Source organism: Theobroma cacao, chromosome 7 (assembly GCF_000208745.1).
Source record: "Theobroma cacao cultivar B97-61/B2 chromosome 7, Criollo_cocoa_genome_V2, whole genome shotgun sequence".
Lineage (NCBI taxonomy): Eukaryota > Viridiplantae > Streptophyta > Magnoliopsida > Malvales > Malvaceae > Theobroma > Theobroma cacao.
The window spans coordinates 2,837,986-2,862,816 of NC_030856.1; the positions used below are offsets into that span (position 1 = coordinate 2,837,986).

The 24,831-nt window shown below is 36.6% G+C and overlaps 5 protein-coding genes and 1 pseudogene across 6 annotated transcripts; all 6 read right to left on the reverse strand.

Annotated features, from left to right (window-relative positions):
- LOC18593643 (COBRA-like protein 10) lies at nucleotides 681-3,652 on the reverse strand. Its single transcript, XM_007020959.2, has 3 exons — nucleotides 2,845-3,652; nucleotides 1,101-2,563; nucleotides 681-977 (listed from the first exon to the last, which is right to left on the reverse strand). The coding sequence occupies exons 1-2, from the start codon at nucleotides 3,410-3,412 to the stop codon at nucleotides 1,143-1,145; spliced, it is 1,989 nt and encodes a 662-aa protein (XP_007021021.1). The 5' UTR covers nucleotides 3,413-3,652; the 3' UTR covers nucleotides 681-977; nucleotides 1,101-1,142.
- Nucleotides 4,514-6,472, reverse strand: LOC18593644 (thiamine thiazole synthase, chloroplastic). Its single transcript, XM_007020960.2, has 3 exons — nucleotides 5,901-6,472; nucleotides 5,053-5,541; nucleotides 4,514-4,893 (listed from the first exon to the last, which is right to left on the reverse strand). The coding sequence occupies exons 1-3, from the start codon at nucleotides 6,324-6,326 to the stop codon at nucleotides 4,732-4,734; spliced, it is 1,077 nt and encodes a 358-aa protein (XP_007021022.1). The 5' UTR covers nucleotides 6,327-6,472; the 3' UTR covers nucleotides 4,514-4,731.
- On the reverse strand, nucleotides 9,010-10,939 carry LOC18593645 (protein translation factor SUI1 homolog 2). Its single transcript, XM_018124488.1, has 5 exons — nucleotides 10,777-10,939; nucleotides 9,854-9,934; nucleotides 9,542-9,747; nucleotides 9,395-9,448; nucleotides 9,010-9,278 (listed from the first exon to the last, which is right to left on the reverse strand). The coding sequence occupies exons 2-5, from the start codon at nucleotides 9,888-9,890 to the stop codon at nucleotides 9,234-9,236; spliced, it is 342 nt and encodes a 113-aa protein (XP_017979977.1). The 5' UTR covers nucleotides 9,891-9,934; nucleotides 10,777-10,939; the 3' UTR covers nucleotides 9,010-9,233.
- LOC18593646 (DDRGK domain-containing protein 1) lies at nucleotides 11,666-14,588 on the reverse strand. 2 transcript variants are annotated; one of them, XM_007020962.2, is made up of 9 exons: nucleotides 14,494-14,588; nucleotides 14,104-14,233; nucleotides 13,907-14,021; nucleotides 13,212-13,318; nucleotides 13,014-13,115; nucleotides 12,745-12,906; nucleotides 12,365-12,421; nucleotides 12,144-12,180; nucleotides 11,666-12,009 (listed from the first exon to the last, which is right to left on the reverse strand). In XM_007020962.2, the coding sequence occupies exons 2-9, from the start codon at nucleotides 14,221-14,223 to the stop codon at nucleotides 11,804-11,806; spliced, it is 906 nt and encodes a 301-aa protein (XP_007021024.2). In that variant the 5' UTR covers nucleotides 14,224-14,233; nucleotides 14,494-14,588; the 3' UTR covers nucleotides 11,666-11,803. The 2 variants fall into 2 exon arrangements, with proteins under 2 accessions (XP_007021024.2, XP_017979967.1); XM_018124478.1 differs by lacking the exon at nucleotides 14,494-14,588 and adding an exon at nucleotides 14,422-14,444.
- On the reverse strand, nucleotides 14,821-17,088 carry LOC18593647 (L-type lectin-domain containing receptor kinase IX.1). The gene has a single exon (XM_018124197.1). The coding sequence runs from the start codon at nucleotides 17,086-17,088 to the stop codon at nucleotides 15,136-15,138; it is 1,953 nt and encodes a 650-aa protein (XP_017979686.1). The 3' UTR covers nucleotides 14,821-15,135.
- LOC108662834 lies at nucleotides 19,508-21,994 on the reverse strand (annotated as a pseudogene).

Below are 24,831 nucleotides of genomic sequence, written 5' to 3' on the forward strand. Positions count from 1 at the left end.
AATGAATGGTGAACACCATAAGTCACTTTTGCTACTTGTGAGAGCTACTAAGATCAAAATTGAACGACCATAACCTTTGGATCAAACAATGAACAATTATAAGTGAAAATTAGCTACCTTAACGTTATTTGTTCTAATAAATGAAGTAAACTTACAGAAAAATGCTACTGGCTCTTTGGAAGAATCCATCTTCAGTGGGACTGTTTTAGCTCAGAGCAAGACAAGCTAATTTCTGTTAATGGTGGGTTTTTCTTGGTGAAGTTATGAGGTGAAAAGAGTTCTGTAAAGAGTAAAGCATTTCAGAACATACCCTTAATTTCCATGCAGCATGAGTACGGATTCTGAAAACAGATCGGCATTGGAAATAGTGCACAGGACATCGCTTGGGAACCATGGCAAAATTCTAAGCAGAATTTGCCTTTCATAGTCCCAAAGTCACCATGGTCACTTAAAAGACAGTTATGGTCATGAACTGTTGAATGTAAAATCACTTCTTTTCTTCTGTGTGAATATCAATGAACTTTCTTGATTTGAATGTAAAATGTTGATTCGAGGCTATTGTCATGACTAAAAGTGAAATGACTACAATGTCCTGCCCTGACTGCCATGATTTTTTTATTACCCTTTTCATTGGCTTGTTCGTCAACTTCCTTAAAACATTCTTACAAAACAGTTCAAGAGATCAAATGGAAGTTCTAATTTGTCTTTTGCAGTAAAAAAAAAATACAATATACCAGAAAGCAAAAAGATGGTTGTCCGAAATATTACATTGGAAAGGCCTTGTCAGGCAATAAATAATATCTACGGTACAGCTCAAGCACAAATTATCATAAATTTTTCTGTTTTTCACAGTTGTTACAGTTTCCTCATCTCTGCACTTCTTGATGATCAAATTTATAGCAGAAGAAGCCTTCTTCAAGTTGTAGTTGCGCATTGCTCTCCATCCTCTATCCACCCATGTCACATCAGCATTATTTCTTTTCCCAGAAAGAAAGCAAAGCAAATTCTAGTTATAAAGAGATCATCATGATTCATGGGGTTGTTCAAGATGTTGAGTTTTAAATCATAGAAGCAAAAATATAATGTATATAAATTCTTACCAAAGCTAATACACTACAAGAAAAAAAGGGACCCTTCAAAGATCATAAATGGAAACGGTCTGTCATGAGCAAGAAAGTCAGAATAACTATGAAGATAGCAGCTGAGACGGAAACGCGAGAGCTGTGCCCTGCACTCCTTGGAAAATCATCAGGAAGAGCACATTCTTCCCCGTTGAAGAACACCTTTGATGGGAATCCATCGCCATGTCGAATGTTTATTCCTGGTGTATGTTTCTTTGTGAATGAAATCACAGATTGTTGCTTTCCAGGGACTCTCGGATCATGTCGTTTAGTCCCATTTCTCTCTGCCACCAAGTAATTCAAACCTGGCAAACCCTGGAAGAAAATGGTATTCTTAACGGATTGCAGCTTTGTTCCATTGAAGGAATAGACATTTTCATAACCGGGGAAAGCCTTGTTCATTTGAACAGCAGCGAACCAGTCCTCAAATGGAGAATCTCCCCAATTAAACAGGGTGATCCGAGCTGTCCATCCGGTCTTGTAATCAGAGTTAACATGCCAATTTATACTAACTCCGCAATTGTCAGGGCAAGGCAACTTTTTAGGAACAGCCCTGTGCTTGAGATGGGCAAAGGCTTTAGCTTTAGCTGTCCTGTTTTCAAAAGGAACAAGTAGAGCATCTGCTGGGAGAAGCATCGAACGCCCGTTGGGGTTGCAAGTATCCGTATCGATATTATCACAGCCGCAAGCACAGGTACTGCATGGAATGGCAGAATCATTGTAGTAAGCTGAGAAGGAAACACAGCACTTGGTTTTTTTCTTCTCTGGCTTGGTAATGTTGCAGACAACTTGCCAACTTGCAATAGCACTTGTCGTGGCCTGGAGGCCAGTCCTGTCAGGAAATTCTGTTGGATCAACTCTAATTGGAGGGCCACATTTGTAGTGGGGATTGAGTACCCCAGTAATGTTCCATCTTTGTGGTGGATACAAAGCAGTCTTGCTGGTATCAGGAGGCAATTTGTATACCCTTAATTGGAAAATTGACCTTGCTTTGCTTTCATCCATCAAGGGTGGCAAGAGAGTGCCATTCCTGCAACAATAAGGAATCTTGCCAACCGTGGTATCATTCGCTCTATCAGCTGGTAGATCAGCAATCACAGGCTTTTTCTGGCAATTCATGACTTGACTGAAATCAAAGTCCTTGAGGTATTGCCCGGCTAGGCCATAGATGCAATCAGAGTAATCGATTTTGTGAGTGTAGGCTCCTCTCATGGAGTAAATGAACTCCCCTCTCATCCATTCCCAAGTCAAGTTCCAGTGATCAAGGCGGCTTAAGGGGCTGTTGTTGTCCATGGTTACTTGGGCGACATAGCTGCCTTCATAAGCTTGAAGAACATCATACATGAAGTTGAGATCCCCATATTGCCTAGGCAAGTACTTGCCCCTCACAGGCTTGGCCTTGAATTTGGGATTCTTTTTGCAACACACATGCATGTAGGTGGCTGTAAAATAAAAATATTATCAAACAATAAGTATTTTCTAAGATTAAAATTACCTGTTTAATTAAGATTTTAGATCCCATCCTCTGAATTTATCGGTAAAGTTAAATATATATATATATATATATCTAAGTAATTGTATCTAATCCAAAGATTAATTTAAGAGTCCACTAATGAAAAAAATAAATAAAGAAAGAAAGTTCAAACGTTTGCATGCATACTTTCACGTTGGAACACCATGCATGAAACAAAACCTAAATATCAAACAAGGAGAAGAAACGTACTATGTTTAGTAGGCTGGGGGCAGTTCCAGCCATCGTTGGCCAGCCTGATCGTCTTCGGCATCGGAATCACCTTCTCTTTCAAGCCAAACATGGTGCCGGTGAACTCAACCTGCACGGCAATCTGGTTATAATCCCCAGCAGTGTCAATGGACGTCTTGAGGTCCGTCATGGGGTACCCTGACAAGGTTGTTCCATTCCCAACAGCCACAGGAAAATCTCCGCTGCCGTCTACGACGACCGCGTTCGTTGCAGACACCAATATCTCCCTATGTTGAAACCCTACGAACATCTTCCATCCCTTTACCTCTTCTGTTCCCGCATTCATTATAGTGGCTATAGACTTGAACGCCCATGATTGAGCTGTTATGTTCTTTACGTGGGGATACTCTTTATTCCTTGACGTGAAAGCGTAGCTCAAGAATACGCCATTACAATTGTCTTGGCCCGGTGGTGGTGCCGCCACTGGATCACTGTAGTCATCCGTGTTATCTTGGCCGTAACAGAGCTGAATTCTTAAAGAGATACAGAGAAATGCAAGACATAAGAGTTTCATCCAAGGCATTTTCATGCCTGCTTTTGCTTTTTTTGAAACCTTTTCTTTTTTGATGTTTTGTTTTGTTTTCTATTTTGAGGTTGATGATGAGAGGCAGAGCCAGAGGCAGGGAAGGGGGTTTGCCGCGCGGTGACGACGCGGCAAGGGGAGAGAGGGAGGGAGTTCTGAGTGAAACCCTATGAAGTTTAGGGATGAAAGGGCTATAAGGGGAGAAGAAAATGGGAGATTGAGTCAAGCTAAATTCTCTTCCTCTTGTTTTTGCGGTTGGTTCGGACAGGGGAAACAGGGTGGTGCTTTCTTCTTGTAGTGAAAAAAACAGAACAGGCATCTGGTTTTGCTATTTTTAGTGTGTGGTTGATGAACTATGTCGTTTTTGGAGGTTGGCCAAAGGCAAATTTTGAGTTGTCAATGAGTTTTTGGTTGTCTCAAAACAGATGATTGGTGTGGAATGCCTAATTAATTTTCATAAAATATCCAACCGTATTTGTTACGAAATCTCCTTTCTGATAGATAAAGAGGAGTTCTGAGTTTATAAATATCGACTTTATACGTTCCATTAAATTAGTTTTTGGCAAAAAGAGTAATGATCTCGTGACATATTGGCTGAACTAAATCATGCAGGTTCATGTTAGACCTAATTTTCATTGCTTAAACAAATTTTAGATGCTTGTTAAGATATTGCCTTGCTCAATCTTATTAATTGCATTAAATTAACAAAATTTTATTGTTAATGTATGAAAAAGGTTTTTTTTTAGTGATGAATTTACTGAAAACAGAGGAAAAATAGAACTGACAAGCAAAAACACCATATGCAACTGCTAATGGAAGATTAAAGAGCAGCAGAGAAACTAACCTGAGAAACTATGGTATAGACTAAAGCAGAATTATGAGCCTGGGTCTAAGGACCCTTAGGTTTCTTTTGGTATCTTGTTCACAAGGAAACATGCCAATGGTTAAGAGCCATAGAGACTGCAGAGCAAAACAATGTCCAGCAGCAAAATTTTTATTTTTTTTATACTATTTCTGATCATATTACCCAGGAATTATAGCAGCATGGGTGGCATGATTAGAGAGATTTGGCAACTATTAATCAATGGAACTTGTAAAGAGGAGAGAAAGAGGAAGAAAAAGCAATACTTATTGATGGCAACAAGAACAGCAAGAACTAACTGCTACGTGCCATTAAGTTCCAACAGGGTCTAAACAGCACACCCTCTTTATTAACAAAGCTCACCACATAATCACATCAACCATCTAAAACCAAACCACTCGTTCCTACCGATGACTCTAAAACCGACCCCTAATCTCCATCATCGCGACTAATTGCTATGCAACTAAGCATCAGCAGTCTCAGCAGAATCTGCAGCAGCCAAGATCAGCTCTGGGTGAATGTTTCCCACATATGTTCCATCAAGTGCATTAGGCAATCCCAATGATTGCAGAGCAAGATGGGCTGCCTTTTGCCCTGATATCATCATGGCTCCAAATGTTGGTCCCTGCAGTGCCAAAAGCAATGCAATACGTTAACAACAGGCCATTGTAAGATCACTATCTTCTTTCATAACAACTCCAAAGCATGCATTTTAGAGGAGGAACTAAATTCAGCATGATTCAGAATCAAACAGAATAATAATGATCATGTAAGTGAAAGTTACCATTCTTGGTGATCCATCAATCTCGGCAACTTCCATTCCAGTAACAATCATCCCAGGCACAATTTCCCTAGTTAGCCTCACAATAGCATCCTCAGCTGTATTCATATCCAGTGCCTTCATCCCCGGCACGCTATCAATCATCCCAATGCTCTTCAACCTCTTGACCCCAGTGGCTCCAAATGGCCCATCATGACCACAAGAGCTCACCACCACCTTGGCCTCCATGACGTTAGGGTCCATGCAGGACTGTGTGTCATGGTTCATTGAAACCAAGGCCCAATTTGTCACAACACCACCAACTCTTCCTCCCTTCACTATCAAGTCCTCTGCCGCCACAGCATTGAACAGCTTCACATTGGGGCGAGCTAGAAGCTTGCTCATGATGGTGGATGTGAACAGGGCTGCATGCTTGATCACCACATAGTCGTCTTGCTCATCATACTCAATCCCAAGTTCATCAAGGAAGCGATGAGCTGGTTTGCGTACTACCTGCATTAACATAGAATTTTTAATCTTTTTAATCAACAACAGTAGAATCTAAGGCCTTGCCTTCAAATTGGATCTTTCATATGTCTTCACAAAAGAGAAAACCCTGAGCTATCTATCTCTTTTTGTTATATCTCATACCTAAGATCCATTTTTTAAGTTATGATGATTTAAGTTAAAACAAAAGATTTAGGCATGTCAAATTCATTTTTGAGATTTACAGATTAAAAGATGTATGAATGCTAAACAATAACAAGACTAGAAATCCGCTGCTGATTGTTTTTCATATTATCAATATCTGAATTCTTGTACCAAAAGAAATTCATAGAAAGATTTCAATATCTGATTGTTTTTCACATTACCATGGCAGAGAAAAGCTGTCCTCCTAGCCAGGCACCACCTCCGGGGCTAACAGATTGCTCAACAATAGCAACCTGTACGGACGGGTTCTTGCTAAGCTCATAGGCACAAGACAGCCCTGCGGAGCCCGCACCAACCACCACCACATCAGTGTCAGCGTGGGTGATCATGTCCATCATGTACCTACGTGTCATCTCACGTGACACGATGGATTCCTTGATGGGGTCAAACCTGAAATTGTTCAGGTCATACGGTGGAGGTGATGAGGCTGCAGACATGGAAACTGATGCATTGCGTGGAGAGGACTTTGCCTTGAGATGGAAAGAAAGTGGCGTTATGGGAACCCCATGGAAGGAAGACTCAAAGAGGGAAGTGTTTCTGTAAAGTTTGGTAGAGGAAGTGAGAGTAGTAGCTACGGATGATGCCATTACTGCCTGAGAAAAATCAAGAAAGGGTGATCTTTTTGGGGTTCCTTTGCAGCTTAGAGCTGAGAAGATTGCAGAAAAGAAGTGAAGAGGGTGGAAAAGAGTGGAAAGTGAACAAAATATCTGAGAGGACACCTGGGGAAAGGATAGGATTTGAAGGGTTTAGAATCGTTAGGATCTTCTTGTTGAAAGATCTGATTACCCTTGTTGCAGGGTGAGTTACGTCATTCAAGAAAATACTTTGTCCTTTTGGTGTATTTTGGCTTCAACCAATTTGCAGGCACCACTGTATCTGATCCCCACTTTGTCCTTTCTTTGTCACGTGGGATTATCTTGCAGACCCTTTCGGTGATCTTTGTCACCAAGTGCTCAACTTTTGGTCATCTTTTTGTCACTTAATTTGTTACCCTAGGAAGGTATCTATTTGACAATAGTATCTTGGATTCTTCATGGGAAAGGCATATTATTTGTTCATATATATGTAGTTTCAAGCTTGAAATGATTTGGCAAGTGGATACTTCCATCATCTTATAATGATAACAATCACATATTTCATTGTCAAAACGTTGATATTTCAATCTGAAAACTTCAAAACCCTAATCTTCAAGAGAACTTCATTAATGGTGTAATTGACACATCACTAATATGCAATAGCAAAAGGGTTATCAAAAAATAAACACCTTCATTAATGGTAAAAATGGCACCATCTTGCAACCAAAGGAACACTAGGAAAAAAGGTTGGCCATGGTAGATTCCCCACAAATCGAAACTAGAAACTTAAAAGAGAAAAAAGGGCTGTCATTGTATGAAATATGAAGCAATCTTCAAGGTTTAAGACTAGTGAGGTAGGTCCCCAAAATAAAGCCTAAAATGGCCAAAGAGGAAAGAAAGTGAGGGAAGAGAGATTTGATGGAATTTTTGCATTTACAATTTAACCGAATGTATTTCACCATTTTGAGTTTTTACTTTTCTTTTATTATCTTTTCCTCAAACCTTTGAAGAATCAAAACAAATAATCCTTATTTAATATTAGTATCTATTAATACTTACTCTTTTCATCTCTAAATATTTTTTTTCTAAGGCTCGTAAAATTAAAACTAATATTTTAATTTGAATTTATTTTTATAATATGGATGTTAATATGCAAAAAAAAAATAAAACAAATAATAAATTTGTAATATAAAAAAAATAAAAATAGTAACATTTGGCTTTTCTTTTATTCCTTCCTTTCCTCTGGGCTGGGTATTGGTGCAACTTGGAAGAAGCACTCATCTTATTCAAAGTCTCAAACCAGATTGTTGGGCCTCCTTGAACTAAATACCCCTTTTCATGAGAGCTGAATTCAAATTCAACATGAAAAAGTTTGAGGTAATGGGCTTGGGGTCTTTCCAGCACAAGACAATAATCTTCACATGATGTTGAAAATTAAAATATTTTTATATAAAAACACCTTGCTTTTTTTCATGGACAAGCCAAAATAGAGAAAAAAAAAACATCTTATTTGGATTTAACATCTTATCAAATATCTTAAGACTTGGAGATGGATCTTCTTTGCCTTCCTAAGTTCTAAAATAATGCATAAGTACACTTGTTAGCCAAAGTTTGCAAAACCCATCTCTTGTAATTGCTTACACTACATTGTGGTTGTCGATCCAACCTAAATATGATACATGCCAACTATTTTCAAAAGAGAGATAGGCACAGTGATCGATAATAGTGAAACCGTAATTAAATTGGATAGATAAAATATCAAGTCAAGTACTTCAAAAGAAATAAGGTGTATCAATTTCATATCACATAATTAAGAAAATCTTAAAAATTTTATAAATGTGAACATTACACACCTCGATCAACCTTTAGGAGAAAGGATTAGGAGAATTCTACAGACCTCTATGCACCTCAATAGGTTAATCTTTAAGAGAGAATGACACTTACATGTCGGATTCTCTGGTTGGGAAGATGCACAAGCAAGGGATAAAATATGCTTCTTTTCCTTCACCGTTTTGGCTGGAATATAACATTACCAGATAATGCTCATGTCAATTCAATGAAAAAATCATCTTAGAAATGAGAATATAGTTATTCCTGGCTGACATTCGTTCACACATAATGGAATATTTCTACTATTATTGCATATACCTTAGCGGCTAAGGGCATAAAACTCCACAACTCGCATAACCATGACCAATTTTGCTCTAATTTTTCGTAACACAAAAACTTGGCCAACTCCCCTATGTTTGCCAATATTTTTATGGATTGCACTAGTTTATATGGTAGGTGAATTCACCGGCCTCTGATGCTTTGTTGAGTCTGTTGATTAACATCCCCCAAGCACTTTTCAAACTCCTTGAGATCCTAGCAGGCAATTTTCATTTTCAATTTCAGATTTACGTATTATTGTAGAAGCAACGTTTTGAGCAAACAAGAACAGGGTCGCAACCAATTACTGAGGCAGTGAGGCTGGAACAGAAGAAAAGAGGCAGGGAACAGAAACCAGAGATCTAATGCTCTTAAAGCAAGTGCACGAACCGGCACAAGAAATCTCTCTCTATAGCTCCGCGTGACCAAACATGATCATATCTAAGATCCATACAACCAATAGCCGAAATAAATCTTGTGCTTCATCAGATGATGAAATAAACCCAAACAAAAAATGCAGAAGATATTCAGATGACTAAAAGACCACTTGTTTAACTTTGAGTCATAGAGAAACAAACTTTTATAGATTGCATAATCATCCAACGGTACATAATTGAGGGAACTAGAAAGCACAAGAAATACGAGATGCATATGTCGTTATGAAACTAACATAGAGATGATATAAGACCATAGATATTATCCTAATCAGGTAGTATTTTCTGCTTTGACACAAGCCGTGTGACTTAGCAGAAAACTTTAAGCAGCTGCAACTTAGAAACCATGGATTTTGATGTTCTCCTTCTTCACAATGCCAGCCTGGTCCAAAAAGAAAGACAATGAAGTTTAGGAACTTGAACACCACACTGCATCAGATGCACTTTTGCTTATCAACACATGTGACATTGAAATATTCAAGAAGCAAAAACAATTACCTGAACAAGGAAGGTGGAGACATTCTTTCGCTGGTCACCTTGAAGTTGAATAACCTGAATATAAACAGCAATACAACAAACTTAACCATTGGGCACCAATAACAGATATTGACAAGGTTAATAATCTCTTATGGGTTATACACACACCTGCCCTAATTCAGGATCCTGAACCACAGTGCCATTGCAGCAAAACTCCTTCTTGAGGTCTTTGAGTATCTTGTTATAGCTGAATTCTTTCTTCAACCCCTGGACAGTTGTCAGGCTTTTCCTACCATTCCGCTGCTGGATACGAATGTGAACATACTCCTTTGCACCAGCACCTGAGTCCTCAGCATTTGCATCAGCAAAGGGATCTAGCACAACAAACACAAAATACAAGTTAAACCCATTTTAACAACAACAGACAAATCAACAACAAAGATGCATAATGGGACTTGGGAAGTTAGGATCCAGGCGTACCAAAGGTAGTAGGAATCTGGACGTCGAGATCAGACATGAAACTTAGTTGATCAAAGAGGCCTAACAACCACAAGCTCAGACCTAAATATGCAAAGCAATACCCACATCAGATATGAATTCATATATCACCATCAAGAATAACAATAATATTCACATAAAATCAAAAAAAAAAAAAGAAGGAATCCTAAATTCCATTTGACAACCAACCAAAGTGGGCATCTCATTCCCTTCTATCAACAAGTTAACATAACAAACGAAAGCCTTACAAACCTCACAAAAAGTAAATAGAAGAAAGAAGTATCTGATCATTGTTAAATCAAAAACCATAAGTTAAACTGGAAACAAGTATAATCACAACAAGATTCAAACTTGCACCCAATCCCTCCCAACGAGGATTAAAATCTTCCCTATTTGCTCTTCCACTTTCTCAAACATACCAAAAAAGAAACAAAACAACACCCCAAAATGTTCTAATTTATGCATTAAGGGACCAAATCTTAACGAATTAGCTACAAACCCATCCCAGAAATCATTACAATTAATCCAAAAGGCACAATTAAAAATCAATTAACATGTTTACAAAAACCCAACATCTAAAAACTCACTATTTTAGATTAATATTCTTTTTCAATCTAATCAAACTATATACAATCATGACAAAACAAAATCCCAGACCTAAAAATGTAACCTTGAATCTTACATTTCGCTCATTTCTTTCAGCCAAAAAAGATTCTTAATCTGATCTAAACACAAACAATTAGCATACAAATTAAAGACAAAAAAGAAGAAATCTCGATTATATACACAAAACCCATGATCAGAAAAGCTCCAGATCAATCACTGACTGATAAAAAATTGATCTTTAACCCCCAAAAACAACAGAATTCAAAGGAAAATTAGAGAAGATTATATAGGAAAATTACCTGATCCGGGGATTTTAGGGCTTTTGGTAGATAATTGAACTTCGGATTACGAGATAATAATGAAACCCTAAAAGTCGGATAAAGTCTGAGAGGCGTTCCTCGGCGTGGTAGGGGTGGTGGTGGAGTTTAGCTTTTTCGTTTGGGTGGAGAGGGAATTAAAAGGAGAGAGTTTTACCCAATAATTTATTTAATTAAAAAAATTAAGGAAAAGACAATTTTTTTTTTTGGATATTTTTGGGATTTTTCATAGGTTGTACGCAAGTTGAGGCGATGGGTTTTTACTCCTGCGATTACGATTTAAAATTGCACTCGCTGTTAACAGCTAGTGATGATAAAATTAGACACGTGGCGGTTGATGGAGTGAGACGTGAGGTGGTAGTGTTGATGAGGAGCAAGGAGGGGAGTTGTTGAGTTGAAAGGGTAGAATTGTCAACGTAAATGGAAATTGTTGAGAAAAAGAAGGTTTGAAAGGATAAAACGACGACGTTGCGAACTGGGAACAATCCTTAAAATGGGCACGTGCGGTTTTTGTTCATGTCTTGTAGGGAAAGACAGAATCAGGTTCGGTTTAGATAAGAGTGGTCCGATTACCCCGAACCAAGTCCTCCCCATTTGTTTCTAGTTAAGATTAATAAATTTACAAATTTAAATATAAAAAAATTATTATCCTAATTACAATTGAATTAAGTTCAATTATAATTATCAAATTTAATCGTAAATACAAGATATCGTATCATTTATAATAAATAGCGAAAAATCTTAGTACGATGATTACGATAAATTTGTTTATTTTCATAAAAATAAATGAATGTTTACGATTATAATTATTTAAATCGCGATATTAAACAGACCTGAAAGAAATTTATAAATTAAAAACAGGAAGACTATGTGGCTTAAAACAAGTAAATGCATAAGCAAAACTCAATCTGGCCATTTTTGTTTTCATAATGCAATTGCTATATTTTTCCATGAGTAAACTTTGTCTTCAACAAATATTAGTGAGAAGGGGAAGGGGTATACAATTGAATCAAGCAACATTGATTTCCTCTGCTATGCTCATCTCCTCCAAGAGCTGAACTTTTGGCTCTAAATCAATGAACTGGTTGGACTTGCTGGCTAAATGTGAAATGCTAACCCTTCCCTGACGCTTGATATAGTCGGCTACAGCCTTCATCTCCTCCAGTGAGATGTATATATATTTTCCTCTGTCATCCATGACACCAGAAAGTCGACCTGTGCACGCGATAAATAAAGGATAGACAAATAAGTCATTAAGTTTTATATGACAAGCACTTAAATTGTTCATTAGATGAAAGTAGTTCCGGAATAGATGGTTATGAACGGAAGGAAACATGAAAATTACATACCCATACTTTCGAGGGAGGTGATCCTATTGATACATTCCTGCATTGATGATAAGTTGTACTTAAAAAGTTAGAAAGCAGAATCTAGGATAGGAACAGGATGGAAGAAGAGAGGCTAGACAGTTCAATTTACGGGTTCCCTTTATTTGCTAGAACTGGAGGCCAAAAGTCGACCTATGAAAGGATTCAATTTAAAGGGGAAATTAACTATTAGGAGCATATACCTGGGTTCTCAGCTTGAATTCTGCAGCCAGATCTTCCAAAGGAATACATTTATGATTCTGCAAGATCATATACAAATACATAAATAACCAAAGTGCAACACAACAACACTCATTCGAAAGCCTTATTGGCACCTAATAAACTGTATGTAGGCTAATGCTTATTCTGTCATTATATAGCACAAATACTTCCAAAACCTTTGTTAAATTCTGATTAAAAAGATTTCAGATCAAAAAAGTTCACATTTGATAGTCATTTGCTTGTCAAAGGAAAAAGATCAAAGCAAGAGGAAATGGAGGAGGCTGAAAACAGCCAAAGAAAATACTTGTCTGCTTATCATGATTTAGAGTAAGAAACCAGTTAATACAGGGCTCAAAATTACCTTAATGTATTCCACAAAATTGGAAAGCAAGTCCTGACTTCCATCTTGCACTTCATTCTCTGTGGTTCCTTCAGCATCAACAGAAAACTCCCCTTTCCACTTCTCAAACTCCAATGCAGCAGCTTCTTCTTCGTTGGCCTTTCGAGCTTGAGCTTCTTCTTCCTAGATAAACGATAGCAAATATCTTAAATTGGGAAATTATATATAAGTGGTTATCTGGGTGGATTCTGAGTATATCAGCGCCACAAAGATGAAGGCAATCAACACACCAGCCTACGCTCCTCCGCTTCACGTTCCTCATCCTTCCTCCTCCGCATTTCAGCATATCGGTCCTGTTTGGTCAGCCTTGACTCCCGAGCAGCTTCTTCAGCCTTGATCAAAAGTCATAAGAACTTAGTGAACAGTGGCAACAGGTCCAAGCATAACAGAATATAAAATAAGTAACGACTGAGATAATAATGATGTACCCTTCTTTGTGCATCCCTTTCTTGCCGCTTCTTTTCTTTTTTCTTCGATGCTTTAGCCTCATAATACCCATCTGCCTCATCTTCTCCATCACTTCCATCAGCAGTTTCTGCATTGACATTTGGATAAATAAATACTTCAGTCAGTGCCACTTACCCCAAGCAGAGAAAACAGCATTTTAAGGAAAGAAAACTAGGCTGCTGTAGAAGCGTAATTCAAATTTAATGCTATGGAAGAGAAAAGAAGGGGTGGGGGATTATTAAGAAAGCATCTCAGATTCACACATCCTTGCACAAAGCCAAATCGTTCCTCTCTCTCTCATTCCTCATAAAAAAAACATTTGAGACATCAAAGATAAGCCATTCCTTAGTATGGTTTTAATCTACAAATAACATAAATTAAACTCCCTATATTCACTAACAACCTTAACCACCTTAAACGTGAAGTATCACTCCACAAAACAAACCACTGTTTCACCTCACATCTCTTTCCTAAATTGAAAGTAATTCCGCTAAATGACAGAAATAACAACATCCAGAAAAGATGATCTGCTGAATGGTCATAAATGGTCCTCTACACATTTCATATACAGATTTCATAACTATAGCAAGAAAGTCCCATATGTCATCAAATCAGTAAAATTTGTTAAAATGCTCAACAAACCAATCAAATTTCACATTCTTTCCAATCAACAAACCTTCAGCAGTTGCAGCGGCTGATGACGTGCTAGCTCCTCCGGCAGCCGGTCTCCTCCGCATCCTACTACGACCACCAGTGGCTCCACCACGTACTACATTTTCCCTCCTTGGAGCCTGCAATCCACACAAACCAATTAATAATCGCATAAAATTAAAAAAACCAACAAAATTATAACTTTCAATACTCCAAATATACCTGGCGTTCTTCAACGTGTTCATCGGTTGATCGAGTACCCTGACGGTGTTTCCACAGATATAATGGAACTAATGCGAGTACAAGAAGCATGGAAAGTACTAGAGCAAATATTTCCTCCATTTCTGTATAACTGCCAATGGAAAAGCATTAATCAAACAAAATGGATATGGATTGAATGATAGAAATATACTAAAACCCTAACATGGAAAGGATATACTTCAAGTCCTAAAATTGATGCCAAATTATGTTAAATTTTGAATCTTTTTCACTTAATCGAAAAGAAAAACGAAAAACCAGATCGATGAGTGGTAACTCTACGTTTGGCTGCCGAGAAAACTAAAGAAAGATTCAGAAAAAGAAAGAAAAGAGAGTGGATTTTCAGGAAGATACCTCAGGCAAGAACCAGAGGAGAGAGGCCTTCCGTCGATAGATGTCAAATTTTAACAGCTGCTATAGCGAAGCAGTAACGACGTCGTTTACCAGTTGACCAACAAACTCAGAATTTTCATTTTTTTTTTAATTTTTTATGTCCAAGAACATTTTATGAATAAATTCAATTTTGGGTATTTATATTATGTTGCAAAACAAAAAAAAATTTCCTTGATTGGAAATTAAGAGTTGTTTATAGTTTTTTTTTCTTTTTTGGGATTTTTGTATGGATAATTTTTTGTTTTTCTTATTTATAGAAGAAGGAAATTAATCTTGGTACATAAAGAACCAAAGCTTTAGCCGCAGAACAGAAATTTCTTGCTCAAATGGTAATTTACAACAAAGCTTAAACAATTAATTGATGCTTCCTGATTCAGATTCCCAGCTCTGGCACAACAAATTTTATTTCTAAAGCTTGTTCAGATTCTTTCATCAAAGCTTCATGACTTCAGCAGCAGCTTGCAGGGTACCAAACTTCCATGTCTACGAATATGGCATTGGGACCTGATTAGCTTCACACCAGATTCTTTTGTCAGCTGATTGTAAGAACCCCAAAATTTCATGTCCAACAAGCTTACAAAAACTATAGATAATCATATGATTTTAGCGACCTGTTGTAGAAAAAGAATTACTTATTAATGGTTCAGCAAAACTTTCAGTTGGTGAAGCCAAGGGAACTTGATACATGGGAATAGGCATCTGCAATGGGAGATCAGGCATTTCTGCTTCAAAATTCAGGACTTGAATCGCCTGTCTTATCGAGGGCCTCAACGTGTAATCTGGATGTGCACACCAGAGTCCAACCATTACCATGCACTTTGCTTGTTGTTCATCGAACCCCATCTGCAATCTTTCATCAACAGCCGATAGAGGCTCCCCCCGTCTGTAAAGATCCCAAACCCACTCTACCAATCCCATCTCATCGTTTCTAGGATCTCTTGCCCTTCTACCTATCACAAGTTCTAAAGTCACAACCCCAAAGCTGTAAACGTCTGACTTGCTGCTTGCTTTACCTGAGATTACATATTCTGGAGCCATGTAGCCTAAAGTTCCAGCCAAACAAGTTGTTCGAGGATCTAGCTCGTGGTCCACCAGACGAGCTAATCCAAAGTCACCGAGCTTGACATTGAAACCAGAATCCAGCAACACATTCCCAGCTTTGATGTCTCGGTGCACCACACACTGCTCCCAATCATTGTGAAGATAAAACATTGCTGTTGCTAAACCAAGACAAATCTTGTACCTTACAGCCCAAGTTAGAGTACAATTGTGGGTAAATAAGTGAGAATCGAGACTACCATTGGGCATGAACTCGTACACAAGCAGGAAGTGACCTCGATCATGACACCAGCCAATGAGTTGCACCAGATTCCTGTGTCTTAACCGGCTAACAATCGTCACCTCAGCTAAATACTCCTTTTCTCCCTGTTTAGAACCCCTTGAAAATTTCTTCACTGCTACGTCTATGTCTAACTCTGGTAGGTGTCCCTTGTAAACAGCTCCAAATCCACCTTGGCCCAACTTCCTGTCATCTGAAAAATTGTTGGTGGCTGAGATAAGATCTTTGTAAGAAAATCTTCTTGGTCCTGCTCCTCTTTCGAGGTCATGAATAATCCAGATTAAGCTTATTCCCTCTGGATTCTCCTGCTTGTTTCCAATCTTCTTTCCCCAAATTGTAAAATATGCCACAATACACCCAACTACTGGAGCACCAAAACATAGCAGTGCAATCATTATGATCTTGTCAGTCTTTGATCCTTTTGTCTGCTTGGAAGCCAAGCTGGAACTGAACTGCCATGATTTAAGTATATGTTTCTCGTGATAAAGACCTGTTGCAGCTCCAATCCCAACCTTGACCCACTCCATGGGTAAAACCTCCCTCAGATCAACATGGAAAGAAAGACTAGAATTTTCTTGAGGATTAGAGGTGGCCTTGTACCTCCAAGACACAGTCAAGTTCTTAGTGGAAGCATTATAAGAAATCCATGCATCAGCAGTATCTCCGCTGTGAAAGCTAGCATTCCAAGGTGTGTACACAGAAGAATTGAGCGAGTTGATATTGATGCCCACATGCTCATAAGGAGGATCCGTTTCTAAGTTAGCAAAAGAGTCAAACTCAACCAAAACAATTTGATGCTTCTGCTGTGATAACTCAGAGATTAAGGTGTTAGGAAATAGGCCTAAACCACCACCACCTGAATTCTCAGGAGATTGAAATCCAACAGGAACAATGAAAAAGACGATCCCATCACCATAAAGTAGGTTGTCAGGACCTAAGGTATCGATAGTGAAGGAAAAATGGGTGGTAAAGTCAGTAAGCTGCTTGGTACCAAAGTCCTGGAGCCGCACAGGCTCTGTACAAATAACTTGGCCAAGGCGATAAAGCGAATCCTTGGTCAAGTTCATGGCTCCAGCAGAAGGACTCGCATCTCCCCTGTATTCAATGTCTGTCATGTTAGAACCAAAGTGAGTTATGTTGAAGGAAACCGAATCAATCAAAGGAAGGAAGAAAAGAAAGGTTGCAAAAATCGTAAGCTGCTGTATGAAAAAGTCCATTGAAACTACAATGTGAAGGAGAAAAGGAAGAAGGCAACTTATAACAATTTCCTAGGATTTGGTAGTTAAAAGTTGAAGTTGTATGCTTACACATTTGACAGGAAAAGGTACAATTATTGATTAAGAGAAAGTTAATAATCTGTTCCATGAAACCCGGGCCGCTGATTCATGTGTCCATGGAAACTTCAGATTAATATTGTAAGGTTAGGTCTAATAAACGTTGTTGGCAAACTTACAAAAGTAAACGTTATGCACCTATCATATTAAGTTTTTAATAAAAAAATCATAATCGTACAAAAAAATAATATTAAAACAGTTCAATTTAAAAACATTGATTGATATATAATTCTTTATCTAAAAAATAAGATTCAAATATCTCTTTTCTCAATTATTAAAAAAAAAAAAAACCTAAACTCACTCAAACCAAGCAATTCTAATAGTGTACCGATTAACTTAAATTCTCTTTTTCATTCAAGATTAACTTAGTTTCGGAACGTGGAGCAAGCTCTCCTATATATTTCCAGGCGCATGGCCCCGTTGCAGTAATTTTGTACGAGAAATCAGACCCACGTTCATGTGTATTCGCCCAAGGCACGTGCACATTCCCATGGTTTCTCACCTTGAAGGAAAAAGCCAAGAAATTTGGTTCAGAAGCTAAAAGAGGAAAAAGCAAGGAATACCAAATAAAGAAGAGAAAGAGCCTCCCGCTCTAGTGGGAAAATGTGGAACAACTTTCCCTTGCTTTCACATTTGTTGAACACATCCTAGCGGCGATAAAAAGAATTACTTATTGAAAAATATTTTTGATCGGTTCTACGGTTAATATTCGTTTTAAAATTTAATATGACATCAAAGCATACATCATCTTTTTTTTTAATTTTTTTCATAAATTTCTTTTATTTATAATCAATTAACTTTAAATTAGATATCTATCTTTTTTATCTTGTAATATGAAAAGTGCATTTTTTTAATTTATATATATATATATTCTTAAAATATTATTATTCTCCATCCGTTTATTTTTTTTTTCATTTTTTCCTTTTTGAAATGTTTACTTTTACCTTTTTTTTATATGACAAATTTATTTTTCATGAATTTTTTTACTTTTTTATATTTAAAAAAATTAAACATCCATATTATAAATTTTTAACAATTATAATATAAAATAAATAAAAAAACATTTTGAAATGATAAAAGTACGATAATATTGAATCTATATACTAATTATATATTTATTTATTAGTCCAATAAGTAATAGTTTGGATTAAATGTCCAAACCCGGCCCATAGGCTTTCAAGTTGTGGTGGGCTGGCAGCCTATGATTTCAATTAGGAACATGGATTTGAAAATGATTTTGATTTCATGGGGCAAAACCTAAAAGAGGTGAACCTTTGGGGTTCTCTTGAGAGACTATTATTTATTATTATTTTTTTAAAATGTTGGGATATTTTAATATAATGAATTCGAATATTTTAAGGGTGGACTTGCAATTCTCTATATTTATAAACTAACCCACATAACTATTGATATTTACAATAAACCCATTAATCTCCACCAGTGATTTCTTGTATATCAAATTAATTAAAGAGAGGGTTTATGTTTTATACATTGTCAGTTACTATGATTTTATACATTATGACTTACCCATATAGTAAAATTTTGTAAATTTACCAAGAGTTTATAAATGTGCAAAGATAATATATCAAATATAAACCTTAAAAAATGTACTTAGGAGAAATTTGAAAGCTAAAATTTGGAAGAAAAGAATAATGACATCAGGATTACAATATTGAAAAACTTTCTGCTGCAGAATGTAAAAGACAAAAAAGCCTAAATTTGTCTTGTCCTAGCCAAACCCAAAAAAAGATGTAAAACAATGATGAATAAGAAGAATTCCCAACACATTCCACAATAATGCTTTCACTGGCTTGTAGAGTACCTTGTTCCAATACATCTCAATCTCCTCAGCTGTTCTTCCAGGGATTCTCCCAGCAATCAGTGTCCATCTGGTATAACATGTTGCGCCCTTCTTTTTAATATGAAAATATTCTAGAAAACACAAACATGTGTACGTATGTGTAGAAGGTTTGATAAAGAACAGAAGATGTACTGCCTTTCTCCAACCAAGTTCAACATCCTGATTATCAGTGTTTCCTCATCTTCCGAGAACTGCAGTTCAGAATCTTGTTTATTGTGATCCTCTGGAAATGAAATAACTCAGGTTAGAAAGCACAAAGGACCTTCTAATTTCAAGCTTCTTTCAAATTATATGGATAGCTTTTTGGGGGTTTTTTTTTTGGATAATTATTTGTTTTTCTTATTTATAGAAGACGGAAATTAATCCTGCTACATAAAGAACCAAAGCTACAAAGTGTTTAGCAGCAGAATAGAAATTTCTTGCTCATATGGTAACTTACAACAAAGTTTAAACAATTAATTAATGCTTCCTGATTCAGATTCCCAGCTTTGGCGCAACAAATTTTATTCTAAAGCTTGTTCAGATTCATTCATCAAAGCTTCATGGCTTCAGCAGTAGCTTGCAGGGTACCAAACTTCCATGTCTAGGAATATGGCATTGGGACCTGATTAGCTTCACACCAGTTTCTTTTTTCAGCTGCTTGTAATAACCCCAAATTTCATGTCCAACGAGCTTACAAAACCTACTGATAATCATATGATTTTAGCGACCTGCTTCAGAAAAAGAATTACTTATTAATGGTTCAGCAAAGCTTTCAGTTGGTAAAGCCGAGGGGACTTGATACATGGGAACAGGCATCTGCAATGGGAGATCAGGTATTTCTGCTTCAAAATTCAGGACTTGAATTGCCTGCCTTATCGAGGGCCTCAACGTGTAATCTGGATGTGCACACCAGAGTCCAACCATTACCATGCACCTTGCTTGTTGTTCATCGAACTCCATCTGTAATCTTTCATCAACAGCTAATAGAGGCTCCCCCCGTCTGTAAAGATCCCAAACCCACTCTACCAATCCCATCTCGTCGTTTCTAGGATCTGTTGCCCTTCTACCTGTCACAAGTTCTAAAGTCACAACCCCAAAGCTGTAAACGTCTGACTTGCTGCTTGCTTTACCTGAGATTACATATTCTGGAGCCATGTAGCCTAAAGTTCCAGCCAAACAGGTTGTTCGAGGATCTAGCTCGTGGTCCACCAGCCGAGCTAATCCAAAGTCACCAAGCTTGACATTGAAACCAGAATCCAGCAACACATTCCCAGCTTTGATGTCTCGGTGCACCACACACTGCTCCCAATCATTGTGAAGATAAAACATTGCTGTTGCTAAACCAAGACAAATCTTGTACCTTACAGCCCAAGTTAGAGTACAATTGTGGCTAAATAAGTGAGAATCGAGACTACCATTGGGCATGAACTCGTACACAAGCAGGAAGTGACCTCGATCATGACACCAGCCAATGAGTTGCACCAGATTCCTGTGTCTTAACCGGCTAACAATCGTCACCTCAGCTAACTACTCCTTTTCTCCCTGTTTAGAACCCCTTGAAAATTTCTTCACTGCAACATCAATGTCTAACTCTGGTAGGTGTCCCTTGTAAACAGCTCCAAATCCACCCTGGCCCAACTTCCTATCATCTGAAAAATTGTTGGTGGCTGAGATAAGATCTTTGCAAGAAAATCTTCTTGGTCCTGCTCCTCTTTCAAGGTCATGAATAATCCAGATTAAGCTTATTCCCTCTGGATTCTCCTGCTTGTTTCCAATCTTCTTTCCCCAATTGTAAAATATGCCACAATACACCCAACTACTGGAGCACCAAAACATAGCAGTGCAATCATTATGATCTTGCCAGTCTTTGATCCTTTTATGCGCTTGGAAGCCAGGCTGGAACTGAACTGCCATGATTTAAGTATATGTTTCTCGTGATAAAGACCTGTTGCAGCTCCAATCCCAACCTTGACCCACTCCATGGGTAAAACCTCCCTCAGATCAACATGGAAAGAAAGACTAGAATTTTCATGAGGATTAGAGGTGACCTGGTAACTCCAAGACACGGTCAAGTTCTTAGTGGAAGCATTATAAGAAATCCATGCATCAGCAGTATCTCCACTGTGAAAGCTAGCATTCCAACGTGTGTACACAGAGGAATTGAGCGAGTTGATATTGATGCCCACATGCTCATAAGGAGGATCCCATCTGTCTGAGTCGGCAAAAGAGTCAAACTCAACTACAACAATTTGATGCTTCTGCTGTGGTAACTCAGAGATTAAGGTGTTAGGAAATAGGCCTAAACCACCACCACCTGAATTCTCAGGAGATTGAAATTCAACAGGAACAATGAAAAAGAAGATCCCATCACCATAATTTGGGAGGTCAGGACCTAAGATATCGACAGTGAAGGAAAAATGGGTGGTAAAGTCAGTAAGCTGCTTGGTACCGAAGTCCTGGAGCCGGACAGGCTCTGTACAAATTACTTGGCCAAGACGATAATGCCAATCCTTGTTCAAGTCCATGGCTCCAGCAGAAGGCCTTGCATCTCCCCTGTATTCAAGGTCTGTCATGTTAGAAACAAAGTGAGTTATGTTGAAGGAAACCGACTCAATCAAAGGAAGGAAGAAAAGAAAGGTTGTAAAAATGGTAAGCTGCTGTATGAGCAAGTCCATTGAAACTACAATGTGACAGAGAAAAGGAAGGAGGCAACTTATAACAATTTCCTAGGATTTGGTAGTTAAAAGTTGAAGTTGTATGCTTACACATTTGACAGGAAAAGGTACAATTATTGATTAAGAGACAGTTAATAATCTGTACCATGAAATCAGGGCGGTTGATTCATGTGTCCATGGAAACTTCAGATTAACATTGTAAGGTTAAGTCAAATAAACTTCGTCAGCAAACATCAATGGCACAGAATGTTCACATTGACCTATTGATAGTGAAGCATTTCCTCTAAACTTCTGGCTCAGTTTTTAATTTTTTTTTTTAGGATACTCTTCATGTAAATTTTTTACGGTATGGTCTTTTCTCACATAGTACCTTAAGTTTATTGTCTCTTTATAAAAAATTAATTAACAACTTTTGAGAAAAGAAGTCAAACACAAGATTTTATATAAAAAAAATAATCTCGGGGTAATATGTGAGAAAATATCATATTAAAAGGATTTATGTAAAATTTATTTTATATATATATATATAAAATTTCATGAAAACTTACAAGTAATCCAAGTTTAAACGTCATGTCAAACATTTTAGAAACATTACGCACCCATCAAATTAACATTTTAGTAATAAAATTATTATCTCGTGATAAAATAGTATTAAAACAGTTCAACTTAAACTCACTCACGCCAAGCAATTCCAATAGTGTGCCAATTGACTTAAATTCTTTTTTTCATTATTATTAAAGATTGACTTAGCTTTTGACTATGGAACAAGCTACCTAGATATTTCCCGGCATTTGGCCCCGTTTCAAGTGCATGTTTGTTCCAAATCGAATTATTGACCTTAATCCATAATTTTGTATGATTATCCTTTAATCACCCTTTATATAAAATTTTGAATCCATCATTATCTAAAACTTTAAGCCAAATCAATAAATTATTTCTCGTAATACTTCCCTTCACTTACAAAATTCATGGAAGCCAAATCAATAAATTATTTCCTGTAATACTTTCCTTCACTTACAAAATTCATATAAACTTACAAGTAATTCAAATTTGAATGTCATATCAAACACTTTAGAAAAAATAGATAAAGTGCTTCAATTTCAAATAAAACAAATAAAAAATTCTAAAAAGCTTACAAAGGTAAACGTTACGTATCCGTCAAATTAATTTTTTAATAAAAAAATCAAGATTGTACGAAAAAGTAGTATTAAAACAGTAAATATTAGTTAATGTATAATTTTTTATGTAAAAAGTACGATTTGAATCCTTTTTCTCTCGATTATATAAAAAAAAAAAACCAAAACTCAAATCAAATAATTCTAACAGTGTACCGATTGACTGAAACTCCTTTTTTAATTCAAGATTGACTTAGGTCGGAGTGTGGAACAAGCTCCCCTAGACATTTCCAGGCGCATGGCCCCGTTGCAGTAATTTTTTATGAGAAATCAGAAGCATGTTCATGTGTATTTGGCCAGGGCACATGTGCAATTCCATGGTTTCTCACCTTCTAGGAAAAGGCCAAGAAATTTGGTCCAAAAGATAAAAAGAGGAAAAAGCAAGGAATACCTAATAAGGAAAGAACCTCCTGCTCTAGTGGGAAACTGTGGAACAACTTTCCCTGGCTTTCACATTTGTTGAACACATCCTAGAGGCGATAAAAAGATTTACTTATTGAAAAATATTTTTGATCGGTTCTACCGATAATATTCATCTTAAAATTTAATATGACATCAAAGCATACGTCACTTTGTTCGTTAATTTTTTTCATAAATTTTTTTATTTATAATCAATTAATTTTAAATTAAATATCTATCTTATTTATCTTGTAATATGAAAAGTGCATTTAGTTAAATTATATATAGTCTTAAAATATTATTATACTCCATCCGTTTAATTTTTTTTTCATTTTTCCTTTTTGAAATGTTTACTTTTACCTTTTTTTATTTGACAAATTTATTTTTCATGAATTTTTTTTACTTTTTCATATTAAAAAAATTAAACATCCATATTATAAGTTTTTTAAAATTATAATATAAAATTAATAAAAATAAAAAAATAAACATTTTGAGATGGTAAAAGCAAGATAATATTGAATCTATATACTAATTATATATTTATTTATCAATCCATAAGTAAAAGTTTAGATTTAATGTCCAAACTCGGCCAATGGTCTTTCTGATGCTTAAGTTGTAGTCGGCTGGCAGCCCATGATTTCAATTAGGAAAATGATTTTAGTTTCATGGGCCAAAACCCAAAAGAAGTGAACCTTTGAGGTTCTGTGGAGAGACTATTATTTATTATTATTTTTTAAAATGTTTGGATATTCTAATATAATGAAATTGGAATATTGTAAGGGAGGACTTACAATTCTAGATATTTATAAACTAACCCATAGCACTGTTGATAGTTACAATTAACCCATTGATCTCCACCAGTGATTTCTTGTATATCAAATTAATTGAAGACAGAGTTTATGTTTTATATACTGTTAGTTTTTTTATAAACTACCACTTACCCTTACAGTAAAATTTCGTAAAGTTATAAAGATTTTATAAATGTGCAAAGATAATATATCAAATATAAACCTTAAAAAATGTACTTAGGAGATATTTGGAAGCTAAAATTTGGAAGAAAAGAATAATGACATCAGGATTACAATATTGTAAAACTTGCTGCTGCAGAATGTAAAAGACAAAAAAGCCTAAATTTGTCTTGTCTTAGCCAAACCCAAAAAAAGATGTAAAACGATGACGAATAAGAAGAAAAACAACACTTCCCAACACATTCCACAATAATGCTTTCACTGGCTTGTAGAGTACCTTGTTCCAATACATCTCAATCTCCTCAGCTGTTCTTCCTGGGATTCTCCCAGCAATCAGTGTCCATCTGGTATAGCATGTTGCACCCTCTTTTTTAACATGAAAATATTCTAAAAAAAACAACCATGTGTACGTATATGAGCAGAAGATTTGATAAAGAACAGAAGATGTACTGCTACTCCCTTTCTCCAACCAAGTTAAACGTCCTGATCATCAGTGTTTCCTCATCTTCTGAGAACTGAAGTTCAGAATCTTGTTTATTGTGATCCTCTGGAAATGAAATAACTCA

Coding starts and splice junctions, on each gene's coding strand:
- LOC18593643 (XM_007020959.2), bottom strand. CDS start 3,412: ATGAAAATGCCTTGGATGAAACTCTTATGTCTTGCATTTCTCTGTATC. Junction 2,564..2,844: donor CCCCCAGCCTACTAAACATA/GTACGTTTCTTC, acceptor TTTATTTTACAG/CCACCTACATGCATGTGTGT.
- LOC18593644 (XM_007020960.2), bottom strand. CDS start 6,326: ATGGCATCATCCGTAGCTACTACTCTCACTTCCTCTACCAAACTTTAC. Junction 5,542..5,900: donor GACAGCTTTTCTCTGCCATG/GTAATGTGAAAA, acceptor ATGTTAATGCAG/GTAGTACGCAAACCAGCTCA. Junction 4,894..5,052: donor TTGATGGATCACCAAGAATG/GTAACTTTCACT, acceptor TTGGCACTGCAG/GGACCAACATTTGGAGCCAT.
- LOC18593645 (XM_018124488.1), bottom strand. CDS start 9,890: ATGTCTGATCTCGACGTCCAGATTCCTACTACCTTTG. Junction 9,748..9,853: donor CCAGATTCCTACTACCTTTG/GTACGCCTGGAT, acceptor TTGTTGTGCTAG/ATCCCTTTGCTGATGCAAAT. Junction 9,449..9,541: donor AGGATCCTGAATTAGGGCAG/GTGTGTGTATAA, acceptor GTTTATATTCAG/GTTATTCAACTTCAAGGTGA.
- LOC18593646 (XM_007020962.2), bottom strand. CDS start 14,223: ATGGAGGAAATATTTGCTCTAGTACTTTCCATGCTTCTTGTACTCGCA. Junction 13,319..13,906: donor AGCCGCTGCAACTGCTGAAG/GTTTGTTGATTG, acceptor ATGTCAATGCAG/AAACTGCTGATGGAAGTGAT. Junction 13,116..13,211: donor AAAGGGATGCACAAAGAAGG/GTACATCATTAT, acceptor CTTTTGATCAAG/GCTGAAGAAGCTGCTCGGGA.
- LOC18593647 (XM_018124197.1), bottom strand. CDS start 17,088: ATGGACTTTTTCATACAGCAGCTTACGATTTTTGCAACCTTTCTTTTC.